We start from the raw sequence: 13,848 nt of genomic DNA, 5'->3' as shown, positions 1-13,848 counted from the left end.
TTTTAACTTTCACCCCTATTATGACCCCTTAACAATTATTGTTTTGGGTTCAAATTGAGTTATTAAATTAGATCCCTGTCCAAGGAACCTATATCTAAAATTTCAAGTGTTTAGATCCCAAATTGCGGGAGGAGTTTGGTAGAGTTCTCAAAGGTCAAATCGTTGAATTTTGACTAACAGCCAAATTTCTGGCCGAAAACCGATCACAAAGATCTCCCCAATCTCTCCTGTATATCAAATTTCGAGTCTGTAGCCTTTAAATTGACAGAATTATTGCATAGGGAAATGTACACAGACAGACAGACAGACAGACACGTTCACTTTTATATATATATATATATATATATATATATGTGTGTGTGTGTGTGTGTATGTGTGTGTGTGTGTGCGCGCGCGCGCGTGTGTGTGTGTGTGTACCTTCTTACATGTGTGACTCTTTTCTGAGGAAACATTTCTGCTTTTGCTTTGCTAAAGACTCACAGTAAAACTGTAGACTTATCAAGTTTGTCTTAATAACATGACGAAGATACCATCCGTGTTGATCAAAATAGTTATTTCACTTTTATTCATTCAAACCAGAACTAATGCCATTGAAACATAAGGGGCTATTGTGGTAAGGGTCAGATTTATAGAATGGTGGGTGAAGGTTCTGGAGACTAGTCGTTCAATAAAAAATGTTAAAGTACGAAGGTCGTTCCAAAGATAATGCATCTTATTTTTTATTCCGCCTGAACAGATCAGAGGGGATTGCGAATTACATTGTTATGATGAGTGAACATGCATATAGGACCTGAAAGTTTCATTTCTCTTTTGAAGATATTGATGGTCTGAGAGTTTCAAGAAAATAACCCATGTGATGGACGTGCGTCAGAATTAGAGATGCGTCATTGAATTCCTCCATAAAGAAAAAATTGAAGCGATCAACATTTATTGTTTAACGTTTATGAAGCCGATGCAGTTGATGTATATCACATACATCTGTGCCACACTTACAAAAAACATAAAAGTGAGTGGCTGTAGGAAAACTATATATATGGCAACAGGGCACAGATCTATTTCACTCCTATAGAAAATACAGACATGGATAGCTGCTGGATAATGACAGCAGAACACAGATCTATGTCACACCTAAATAAAAATAGAAGTGGGTGACTGTGGGAAATTGATATGAATAGGAGCAAGACACAGATCTGTCGAACACCTACAAAAGCATAGAAGTGGATAGCTGTGGATAGACTATATGTATGGCAGCAGAACACAGGTCTATGTCAGACTTACTAAAAATGTTAAAAGTGAAAGGCTGTGTATATCAGCATCACACAGAATTGTGTCGCACCTAATAAAACATGAACGTGAATAGTTGCCGGAAGAGAATCTGCATGGCAGCATGACAATAACAGACCTTGTTACTAAGTCTGCCCTCATGGGGAGGCAAGTAAATAAGTACAAGAATCACTCATCAAGGAAATAGCTTACCCTCCACCGAATCTACTCAAGCTGATGTCCTCCTGTAAAGAAAAGCCTTTGTTGTAGAATAGTTCCACAACTCCTGAAGATAGCAAAAAGTTTTAGACCCTGCCTCAATATATTAACATGTTAAACTTATGGAAGACATAGGAGTTGAAGATTGCGTGAAAGTGATATATATGGCAGCAGAAGACAGATTTCTGCCACATGTATAGAAAACATAGAAGATGGTTACTACAAAATAAAATAAAAATTCATAAAGACCATATTTATATAAGCATGACACAAATCTACGTCACACCTACAGAGAAAAAATAAAAATGATTGTGGCAGCAGGATGCGAATCTGTGTCATACCTATGGAAAATATGGCTGCAGGAAGATGACATGTATGGCACAAGTCTATACATATCTGATTACATATCTGTGTTAAACCTACAGAAAACATAGATGACTGGCTATAGCACAATGTTATATATGACAGCAGGATGCGAATCTGTGTCACTCATACAGAAAATATAAAAATGGGTAGCTGCAGAAAGATTATATGTATTACACTAGACACATATCTGTGTCACATTTCCAGAAAATATAGACGTGGATGGCTGCAAGATGATATGTATGGCAGCAGGAAACAGATCTGTCACACCTATAGAAACATAGAAGTGGTTGGCAGCAGGCAGACCATCTGGCAGCAGGAAACGTGATGGTAGTTGTGGAAGATTATATGCATAGCAATAGGACACAGATTTGTGCTGTGGAAAGATGATATGTATGGCAGCATAACACAGATCTGTATCACACTTATGAAAAACATAGAAGTGGGTGTCTACAGGAAAGCACAAACCTGTGTCACATATTTAGAAAACATAGAACTGTGTAGCTACATTAAGTTTATGTGTATGACAGCAAGACACTTATCTGTCACACCTATTGAAAATATAGCAGATGATGGTTACATGAAAATAATATTGATATGTATGACATCAGGACACATATCTCTCTTACACCTATAGAAACAGAATATGGTTTCTGCCAAACAATGATGTGTATGGCAGCAGGATAAAGATCTGTGTCACACCTAAAGAAAACATAGAAGTGAATGTCTGTAGAAAGACTATATGTATGGTAGTAAGACATAGATTTGTGTCACACTTATAAAAAATATATAAGTTGGTGGCATCAATATTATATGTATGACAGCATGACGCGGATTTGTGTTACACTTAACTAAACAACAGTGGGTGACTGTATGAAGACTACATGCATAGAAGCAGGGCACAGATCTGTGTCACATTTACTGATAACATATAAGTGAGTGACTGCAGTACAATGATATGTATGGTAGCAAGACATAGTTTTGTGTTGCATTTATGAAAAATATATAAGTTAGTAGTAGCAGTTAAGTTAATTGTGATATCCTAAGAGATGCACTTAGAAATTTTAGAATACACCAATTATTGGCCAAGATATGTAAATATTTTTCCTTTCGAAAATCACCAAATATGCTTCAAACACACTTCAAATCGTGCGACCAATTGAAGAGTTATCTTCCACACTGATGATGTAATCAGAATGAAACATATACACATGTGGATAACGACATATTTAGTATTTAATAATCATTTATAGCAACCTTTCGAATGAGCTCCTTAAGAGAAGATAAAAGAAGCTTTTATATCTAAACCGTTGGATTGGCCATTTGATGAGAATGCCAGAAAATGAGGCAAACATGATTCATGTCTGGGGTTCAAATCGCGCGACCAGCTGAACTGATGATTCCATTAGATGAAAATTAGATGTATGTGGATAATAATTAAACCACTGTTACTGGTCCCATAACGCGCCAGAGTCGTAGGGGCACTGCATGGTGGATGAATGGTGGGCCAGTTGGCTCCACCTGGTATGGTTGTGGGAAAGTGTCTGGGTATCATCAAAGCTTTTCCAGTCAAATCAAAGATGTTATCGGCTCATTTCTTCTTCTGTCTGTCTCATATGATTTTCCCTGGATTGTTCCTTATATGGTGTTTTTTTGTAAGACCTTCTAAGCGTATTATGGGTGGCTGCACTAAGAGTATATGTATGACAGCATGACACAGATCTGTATTACACCTAAAGAAACATAGAAGTAGGTGACTGTATGAAGACCATATGTATAAAAGCAGGACACAGATCTTGGTCACACTTACTGCAAACATATAAGTTAGTGACTGTGGTACAATGATATGTATGGCAGCAGGATGCAGATTTCTGTCACATCTACAGACAACACTGAAGTGGATAGCTTATGTGTGGCCGTAGTTAAGAAATACAGCCATATATTAAGGACAAGATGATTTTCACATATCTCTCAAAGGTCCCCGTGAACGTCACATCCTTCAGGTTCGAGTTCTGCCTGGAAACTTTAATGGAAGCTCAGGGCAGTTAAGTTAATTGTGATATACTAAGAGATGCACTTAGAAATATTAGAAAAACGAATTATTGGTCCAGTTATGTAAATATTTTTCCTTTCCAAAATCACCAAATATGCTTCAAACACACTTCAAATCGTGCGACCAATTGAAGAGTTATCTTCCACACATGACATAATCAGAATTAAACATATACACATGTGAATAATGACATGTTTACTATTTAATAATCATTTATAGCAACTTTTCGAATGAGCTCTTTAAGAGAAGATAAAAGAAGCTTTCTTATCTAAGCTGTTGAATTGGCCGTTTTGCAGATGATTCTATTACGATGAAAATTATGTGAATAACAATTAAATCACTGTTACTGGTCCCATATTTGTCGAAGTCGTAGGGCACTGTATGGTGGATGACTGGTTTCACCTGGTGTGGTTGTGGGCAGGTGCTTGTGTAACATCAAAGCTTTTCCTGTCCAATCAAAGATGTTGTCGGCTCATTTCTTCTTCTCTCTGTCCTATATGATTTTCTCTGGTTTGTTTCTTATCCTTTTTTTGTAAGACCTTCTGAGCGTGTTATGTGCCCATAACATCTGTTTCCTTATTTTCACGGTTGTCATGGCTTTCATAGTGATGCACTTGTTCAGTGACATTTCTATGGACTTCATTGTTGACGACATGGTCTTTGTATTGAGATGCCAAGGAGTCCAGAAGTTTTCTGGTGCGTTTTATTTCTACCGTTTGGATCCTTATTTGTAAGTCTTCATTCAGTGTCCATGCCTCGCATGCATAAAACATGATGAAGATGACTAGTGTGTTTAGATGCTTCACCTTGGTACTGAGAGGGATGTTTCTCTCTCATATGGAGAGACAGAATAATTAAATATTTATTACTAGCAAGGCAGCTTGCTAGTAATAAATGAATGAGTCAGAATTTTTTATCCAAATTAGTAAATAAAATGAATGACCCCACCTCCGACTAAACTTTGGTCAGTTGATCTCCAAAGAATGAATATGTTGTTTCTAAATTTCAGATATTATTCATGCGGGGCAACACTGATCAAGAATATACTAACTTTGTGGGTATTTGTTTTGTAGTTTTTACTGTACATACTAACACACATACACACAGACAACTGGCCTTTGTATAATAGAATACATAATTATATGCATGTGTATATGTGTTTGCATCGCGTATAATGTAGTGATGAAAACGTGCATTTTAGAATAAAAAGAACACACTTACTTGCTGTGCATGCGCATTTATCTTTACCAGTGAGACAAGTTCCACCATTTTCACACATGTTTGCTAACTGGCATTCGTCCCAACGTGACTCGCAGTTCTTACCCACATAATCTTTCTTGCAGCTGTAAAATAAAATAATATTAGTGATAATAATATAGTGATATTAGTTTTTATTTGAAAAAGAAATGTAGCATAAGAAGGGAAACGTGCTAGTATTATTACAAGAATTAGGAGTGAAAATAATGAGTTCAGCAAGCCTCTGTCATTACTAATCAGCAGAGCGTTGCCACTGTTGACAAAGGAAGAGTTTATAAGGCATGTGTATGCAGAGGGCGAAGGACATGCATTGCATGGAGAAAAATGATACGAGAATAATATAATGGATGTGTAATGTGAGTCTTAAAGACAGGCTTAGATCTGATGACTTCAGAGATCTGGACAGTATAAAAAATGTGTGCAGAACAGAATACTTTGATGGTCATTTCGAATGAATGAGTGAGAACTCTTAAGTTAGTAGATGTAGGACAGTTCAGGTAACAAGTTCAGTTTATAGGTTCAGCTCACAAGATAAGGGAAAAATATGGCAGGAAGTGATAAGGAGGGACAAAGGAAAGGAAATAAATAAAAATCTGACCAAAGATAATTAGTTTAAGAGGGTGAAGGACATATGATTCTGTGATCCACTGCCAATTGCAGAATCCATCTCCTGTTGATATTGTACGAAGGATCCAATCGACTTAATTGAGACAGGCATACATAACAAGTATACTTACATGGAATTCAGCTTTTATTTGCTGTTGTGTGAGATTTAGTACCTTAAATCAAATATTTAATGACCCTTATACTCGAGTGCATTGTGGGTCTAGATAATTGTTTTAGTTTACTAAGTAAAAGTAAAGATATGTAGCAGAGATCAAACGTTTAATTCTTTGGCCTGGCTGACCCTTAGTGATCGTCTTCTAGTATTTAAAATTTACAGAGGGAATGGATTTCTGGTCAAAGAAATATCATTTTAAAGCCTTCAATTCCCTTTATTAGGATTCTTTAGACTACTGTTCTCATCTTGAGCATTATTTTCTGTTGAAAGTTTGATAACTCGTGTCTTTTTATTATTTCCCTTTGTTTGTAAATATCCCATGATTTTTGCTTGTGTTCAATAAGTAAGATTTCTTCTCTCTATTTGTCCACATGTATCCTAAATTTCCTCCCTGGAATTTTTGCTTATTTCTTAATGCCTTTCACTCACAATGCAACTCGCAACATTTTCACAACGTCACAACATACCTAGTCTACTACCTAGAAAATGCAAAAGGATATTGACATAGACAAACCAGATTCCTCGACATCGATGAACACATGCAAACGTATCTATGAAGTGACGATGATGAGGATCTTCCCAACGGGATTTAATAAAAAAAATTAAAATCGAAAGACCCTAAACGACCAAATGTTGATCAACCAACGAATGTCATGAAAGATAGCTATATATCCAAGGCGAGAACACAAACCACCCAGCTACTTAAGGGATTATGTGACAGTAGTTCTGAACGAAACTGATCACACACTAATCAACGTTGACTACTGCTACAAAGCCGCATATGGTGTACCACATATCTACAAAGACACCACTACTTCCCCAGTGGCACACCACTGGGTCAAAGCAATGCACGAGGTAATTGATTCTCTAAAAGAAAATAACTTTTATGAGTTAACGTCTTTACTAAAGGCAAAATGACAGTGAGTGGTAGATAGGTGTACAAAATTAAAGAAAACTCCGATGATCCCAAATACAAGGAAAGATTCGTCGCAAGGGTTTATAACCAAACGAAATGAATAGATTATTCAGGAACTTTCTCTCCAACAACCGACATCACATCGGTTCGCATACTAATGCAAGGGGGAGAACTTGAATACCTACTAGACACTGTCCTCGAGTGTCTAAGGCCCTTAATTTCTGAGAACTTCGACTGAAGTAAAATAAAACAAAATATGCAAATGCTTACCCAGTACGATCTCATTGTACATTAAATGGATGTGAAAACAGTAAATCTTCATGCCCTAATCGATTATGACATTTACGTGGAACAACCAGAAAGATTTGGAGTGGGGCTGAAGGACACTATTTTGGCTTACAAATGACAAGCAAAGCATTTGATATCTGTCTTATTCCTGATCTTCATGCCATCTCATCTGATCACACGGTCCAAATGGTTGGAACAGATGCAGCTGGTGTGTAAAATGTGTGGGGTTGACAATGTTGAGCATGTTTTAACACTCAGACTAAGAAGTGGCGCGCTGTCCGTATACCGTAGATTAATTCATGACCAAAGGGCGGATTTGAAGCAAGTGAAATGAGCCGTCCTCGTGGCTTTTGCGCCGGATCCTTTTGTTGCATATGACAAGTTTGTCTCCCATCGTTTCCGTCCTGGGGAAACTGTCGATGAATATCTGGTTGACCTGCATGATCTTGCGCAGTTAATAGAAGAAAACCCCTCTGATCGATATCTCGGTTGCGCTTTCTTGTCAGGGCGCCCCAGTTCTGTTAGGCAACAGTTGCAGGGATCTTCCAGAATGGAACGGATGACTGAAGCAGATTCTTGCGAGTGCCCGGGCTCTTATGACGGAGGAGGTAGAAGTGGAGGAACCCGTTGCTACAGCAATTAGGAGACGCAGAATTCTTCCTCATGTACCTGTGCACCAACCTTTAATCCCTAACCAGCAGGATGCGATGTCACAAGTGTGGAGGTCCCAATCACTTTGCCAGTAACTGCCGGCAGCCCGAGGGCAAAGCAGGCAGGGTGCTTCCAGAGATATACTATTATCGATGCAAGAAGCAAGGACATGTGGCATCAAAGTGCCCGGGCAATATGGCAAGGTGTGAAAGGTCAGCACTACTCTCTCCCCACATAAACTAGAGGAGGTACTACCCGTGATAAAGGTAAAGATTGACGGGCTAAATGGGATAGCGTTAGTGGATTCTTTGCTGGTCATCATCAGTTGTAAGTGGGTCGTTATTTCAACCCAAAATACGGAAGCCATAGTGTTGGCAGCATAACATTAACATTAGCCAACAGGAATCCTCTGAAGACTGACGTACTGGTAGCGAACAGAAAACTATTGGGGTTTGACCTCCTTCTGTGAGTATTTACAGATGGTCCTTGTATTTGAATATGATGAATGATATCGTGTCTTACTTTAGTATCACGAAAAACGGGTCAAGTTATATTTGAGAAAATTCATAAAGATGTTTTATAAGTCAGCAGATTAAAAAAACAAAAACAAAATGATATCTTTGTTGAATTATTAATTTTACCATAAACTATTAATCCTGAAGTGTTATCAATTAATCTTCATCGTTTAACATCAACAAGAATGCCATAGTGATGTAAAAAAAAAAAAAATCTGCTCCCTAAATCGGAATTTGCAGTTTAGCAACGATGAATATTTTTGCGGACTAGCGTAATATTATTTACACACTAACCGCTACAAAATAAAATATATTAATGAAACGAATGGAAAGAAGGAAGAAACACAATTGTTGAATGAACAAACATGTCGTTTATTTTCCGTTGGAAAAATGGTTTAGGGAAACACGTGTTCAGTTCAGTCGTTGACAACTATGCACGTGGAAATGGGATAATGTAGTAGAAAGAGAAATAGCAGTCCAGTATGTAGAAAGAATGAGAGGGAAAACTGACCTCAGTAAATTCACGCGTGCATGATAGCAGTCGGCCACGTGGGAGTGTCTTCAGACCACAAGCTGTGGACGCGACCTTGTCTGGTCGAAGAGCCAAGGCAAAAGAAAAAGAGGAAGTTGAAACGTGTTGTTGGCTTTTATACCGGAGTCAGTGTTCTGACTGCGCCTGTCTGAATTTCACTTAAAAGGAAGTGACGTCACCAATGTGTGCATGTTTGCGTGCGCACGAGCGTGCATGTATGTGTGTATGTGAACGCGTGTGTATACGTGTGTGTGTCTGTGTGTACGTGGATGTGTGTGTGTGTGTGTGTGTGTGTGTGTGTGTGTGTGCGAAGAAAAGTACATCGTACAATATTCCGGAAAAAAATATGAAGCGTATATACATATATATATATATATATATTTATATTTATATATATATATATATATGTATATATATAAGTTAGGTACTGTTTGAAATGTTTGGGCTAATGTATTTTTCGACCTGTTTTTGTTGTTGCCGGTGTTTTTTATAATCTCTTTTTTTGTGTGGGTCTATTTTCTTCTTGTATTGTTATAAGAGATGTATGCAATTGTTCGTCGATAAATGCAAGTTTAAGCTTGTCAATTGTTATATTGTCTTTTTTCTCTTTTTAAAACGGTGGAACATTTTTTTACTTCTGTCCAAAACTAGATATGGTCCTGAGTAATTCGGACAGAGTGGTTTTTTGACAGCGTCGTTCCTGATGAAAACATATTTACAAGTATGAATGTCATTTGGAACGAAAATGTTTGCGTCTGACTTTCTGGTGGGAGTAAATTTTACCTGTGACATTTTATGTCTCAACTCTGTCACAAAAGTTGTTGGTGGTGAAATATCTGCCTGGTGTTCTCAGTACTGTCCTAGTAAAGTCAGTACCGATCCGAAAACTAATTCTGCAGATGTGCTCTGTAAGTCTTCTTTCACCATGTTACGAATTGCCAAGAGAATGAGCGGCAAATTGTCTGGCCAGTCTGCATTGTTTTCATTCATAGCCAAAGAAGCCTTCAATTGCCTGTGGAACCTTTCTACCATACCGTTTGGATAATGGTGGTAGGCAGTCGTTTTGATGTGTTTCGTTCCTAACAATTGATTAAATTCTGCAAAGAGAGTTGATTGGAACTGTGCGCCCCTGTCCGTTGTGATTACCGAGGATACTCCGAAAGTCGCTTTCCAATCCTGTAGAATAACTTTGGCTATGCTTGCGGCTGATGTGTCTCTTACTGCTATCGCTATCGGCCATCTGCTGAATCTATCAACTAGAGTAAGGATATGTGTGTGTCCTTTTGAGATGGGCAAGGTTCAACTAAGTCAATATGAACATTGGTGAATCTAGCATCTGGTACACAAAAAATTCCTGACGGTGATTTTGTGTGCCTGTGGACTTTGGAGGGGGGCACGGAATGCAAGTTTTAGTCCAATTACGGGTGTCCGTGTTCATATTGGGCCAAATGAAGCGTTCCGCTATTAATTTAACCATGGCGCGTTTTCCTGGGTGGGAGGAATTGTAGAAATGCTGAAAAACTTGTCGTCTGATGCTAGGGGAAATATATGGCCGAGGCTGTTTTAGCGATACATCACAGTAAAAGTTTGTTGTGCCGAATGGTATCGGCATTTCTTTCAGCTTTAGTGAGGTTTTTTTCCACCACCGCTGGGAGCATGGTATTGGCTAATTGCTCTTGTGCTATTAATTTCCTCTAGTGGACCTGCGTAATCTACGTGTATCCTTGACCATGGATAATTAGCTTTAGGCCACGGGTTAAATTTATTAGGGGCACTTTTGTAGCCAGTGCTCATCCCTTACACGACTTTACTGTGCCTTCTATATCAGTGTCCATGCTCTTCCAGTAAACATAGGACCTTATAAGCTCTTCATTCGAGTAGGGCCAGGGTGCCCCGTATGGAAATCCTTTAGGATTTTCTTTTGTAGTGTAGCTGGGATTAATACTCTTTCTAGGTACAACAGTACCTCATTGCACATAGAATAAGCTTCTGTCGCCGATTCATCCGATTGAATTTTTTGGTTCATTTCTTGATGAAGCTATCTTCTTCAGCCTCCCTTATTATATCTTCCAAAGTCACTAGTAGTTCCTTGATCGTATTACACAGTATTTGTATATAGTACTTTTCACATTGTAGTAACACTATTACTGTGTCTTCCAGCGGTTCCCTTGATTTCGGGATTAATCGCGACAATCCGTCTGCATGCCATAACTTCGCAATTGTAAGAAAATCCATACTGAAGTCATAATTCAGTAGAATGGTCCCCCATCTTTGAAATATCTTGGCTGTGTAAGTTGGCAGACCATTTTAGAGCCAAAGATGGTTATAAGCGGCTTATGGTCAGTTTATAATTTAAATTTATGATCATGTAAAAATTGGTGGAATTTTGTTACCCCAAATACGGTCTCCAGTGCTTCCTTTTCGATTTTGGAGTAATTCTTCTCGGCAGGCGGTAAAGATTTTGACGCATAGGCGATCGGCTGAGTGGAGCCATTAGGCATCTTGTGTAAAATACATGCCACGATCCCATAAGAATTTGCGTCGGTTGTGACAATAATATCTTGCTCCGGATTGAAATGAGCCAGGGATAAATCTGACGTTAATACATCTTTTAATTTATGGTAGTGGCTGCTCACTCACTATAGATAATAGGGGTCAAAATCCCAGTGTTAACTAGCCTTTCCATTTCTGCTTCAATTTTTCCATCGAAGTGAACAGTGGGATCCGTGGCATTTTGAATCTTGGTTTTGCTTCAACCAGCAATTTGAATCACGCTTTTATTTTTTGTGCAACATCCAAGCTTTTCAAAGATTACACTTGGGAAAGATTTTTGTTAGATTTTTTTTTAATTTGTCGGCTTCGGTCGTTAGGTTTGCGACTTTGTAACAAAAATCACTCATTGGCAAGTCCCATAATTCAAATTCCTGAATCCAATCCGTCCCGAATAAGTTCGTTGCGTTCCTTAGAACGAAGACTTTTAGCTTTTTGTCATTCTATTTAGTGACACATTAATAACTAGCTCCCCTCAAAATTTATTTTTTCACCAGTTACCGATCTTGCTACTTTATTCGTCTTTGTCATCGTATTCTCTTCCACGTGTGAAAATTTATAATTGATAAATCCGACCCTGAATCTAGTTGCAGTTTCACTTCTTTAAGGGGTCCATTTTTGAAATTGTCACGTAGCTCTTTTTTTGCTTATTTTGCTCTGCAATATAAGACTTTGTGCCCTGCTCGCTTGCATAGCTCACACGTTATTTTCCTTTGGTACTGACATGCATTGTACTCATGAGGTCCTCCACATTTTCTACAACGGATCCTAGGATTTTTTCTATCCTGATAATTTTGTGAAGGGTTCTTTTTGCCTTTTGGTTGATAATTGCTGGCGGGCGGCTGTCCTTTATTTTTCAAGTGTATCTCTTTAATGTGAGTGATACCTGCTTCCTCTATGTTTCGAGAATCTTGCTTCATTGCTACGAACTGCTGACAATCTTCAGCCAGTTTCTGAAGCGTCAAATCAGGTTCTAATTCCAATTTATATAGAGCACGGCGACTTATATCGGCGTCTTTTGTGGCTATCAAACGTTGTATGAATGTTAGGCACTTGAAATTTCCGCCATTAATGACGATAACTTGAAATCGTCACAGTGCATAATAACTATAGACGCAAAAGTCGTATAGTCCTGACTCTCCTTACGAGTAAGATTCATGCATTTTCATCTTTTATGGAAAAGGCTTCTTTTTGGACAGTATAACTCCATTAACGGTTTGACTGCCTCGTCAAACGACAATTCGTCGGCTTTTCTGTGTAAAATATAGTCCACGAATTTTTATATTCAGATGCACCCAACTTCCGTAGCAATAAACGAACCTTCTATTGATCCGCCCATGCACTGAACTCAATCTTGAAGAGGTCTTTAAATCTTCTGAAGTATGCCTCAAACGCTAGGTCCTCCTCAGGAACATAGTGAAATGTATCAATAGCTGACCATATCGCATTTTTGAGAGAAAACTGTGCTGGTGTCTTCTCCGCTGTCCTTATTCATTTAAACTTGCGTTATCAAATCCATTTTTTTATCTGACTGGTTTTGTTGCCCTAAATGTAATTTTTTCAGTTCCAATATTTTTTCGTTCTGTATTTTTTTCAATTCCAATATTTGTTTGTTACTTTCTTTTCTCTTTCCTGTTTTTCCTCGAAGTATTTCATTAAATTTAACTGCTTGTCTTCCATCTGCTTTTTATTGTCAGTTGCTTCACAGCGTTTTGTTTCTCTATTGAAAATTGCTCTTCTCGGAATCTTCGTTCAAGTTTTAATTGTTAGCTGTGTTGGAATTTTACCATTTCCAACATCTGTTTTGCAAAATCGTCCATTTCGTTTTTTTTTTTTTTTTTTTTTAAGGTTTCGAATTACTTAATATGAAAAAATGAGTTTTTTCAGAAACAACACAATTCGTTGAATTACTTTTCCTATAGTACTAACTCTACAGGAAAAAATACTTTACAATATTCGTACCTGGTTATTTAACGAATATTTCTTTCGTATAGTTATTTCCTCGTGCGACAATTTTCCGTAGAAAATAATTCGTCGTTTGCATTTATACAGAAAGCCGTAGATTACGTTATCCAGTTTTCAATTTTCGTAACGTGTAGGTATTGAGTTCAATTCCTTGTTGATCCTACACATTTTCCTCTTTTTTCCTTAAAAGCAATTTGTTATTTATCTGTGAAAGAGAGTTTATCGTATTTATTTAATATTGGCTATTCTTTTCTATTTTGGTGCAATATCCTTTTCTCGTTAACTTTGTCGTGCTTCGTGAAATCGTTTTTTCTTTCTTTTTCTTCGACGTGCAGTCCGTCGATCAGTGAAACGTTTCCGACGTCTTTTTAATTTCTGTGAAACCTTTAGCCTATAAAATAAAATATACTATCATTTACTTGCTGCATTTGCGTGAGTTTTTTTTTTTCTTTTCCCAACGTTAATACCTTTTAACCGTAAGACGTATTCGTGACA

General features: G+C 37.8%; 1 protein-coding gene across 2 annotated transcripts in view; it reads right to left on the bottom strand.

Annotated features, from left to right (window-relative positions):
• The window catches only part of LOC145266452 (uncharacterized), a 582,076-nt gene that overhangs the window by 282,732 nt on the left and 285,496 nt on the right, over positions 1-13,848 (bottom strand). For both annotated transcript variants that reach the window (XM_080122128.1, XM_080122127.1), the window contains exon 19: positions 5,120-5,241. In XM_080122128.1, coding sequence (XP_079978254.1) covers positions 5,120-5,241 — 122 coding nt within the window. The remainder of the gene's footprint in view (positions 1-5,119; positions 5,242-13,848) is intronic.

The sequence above is a fragment of the Euprymna scolopes genome, chromosome 41, assembly GCF_053919585.1.
Source record: "Euprymna scolopes isolate OS-2025 chromosome 41, ASM5391958v1, whole genome shotgun sequence".
Taxonomy (NCBI): Eukaryota; Metazoa; Mollusca; class Cephalopoda; order Sepiida; family Sepiolidae; genus Euprymna; species Euprymna scolopes.
Note: the sequence above shows the minus strand (reverse complement) of the source record. Positions and strands in the feature narration are given on the sequence as shown.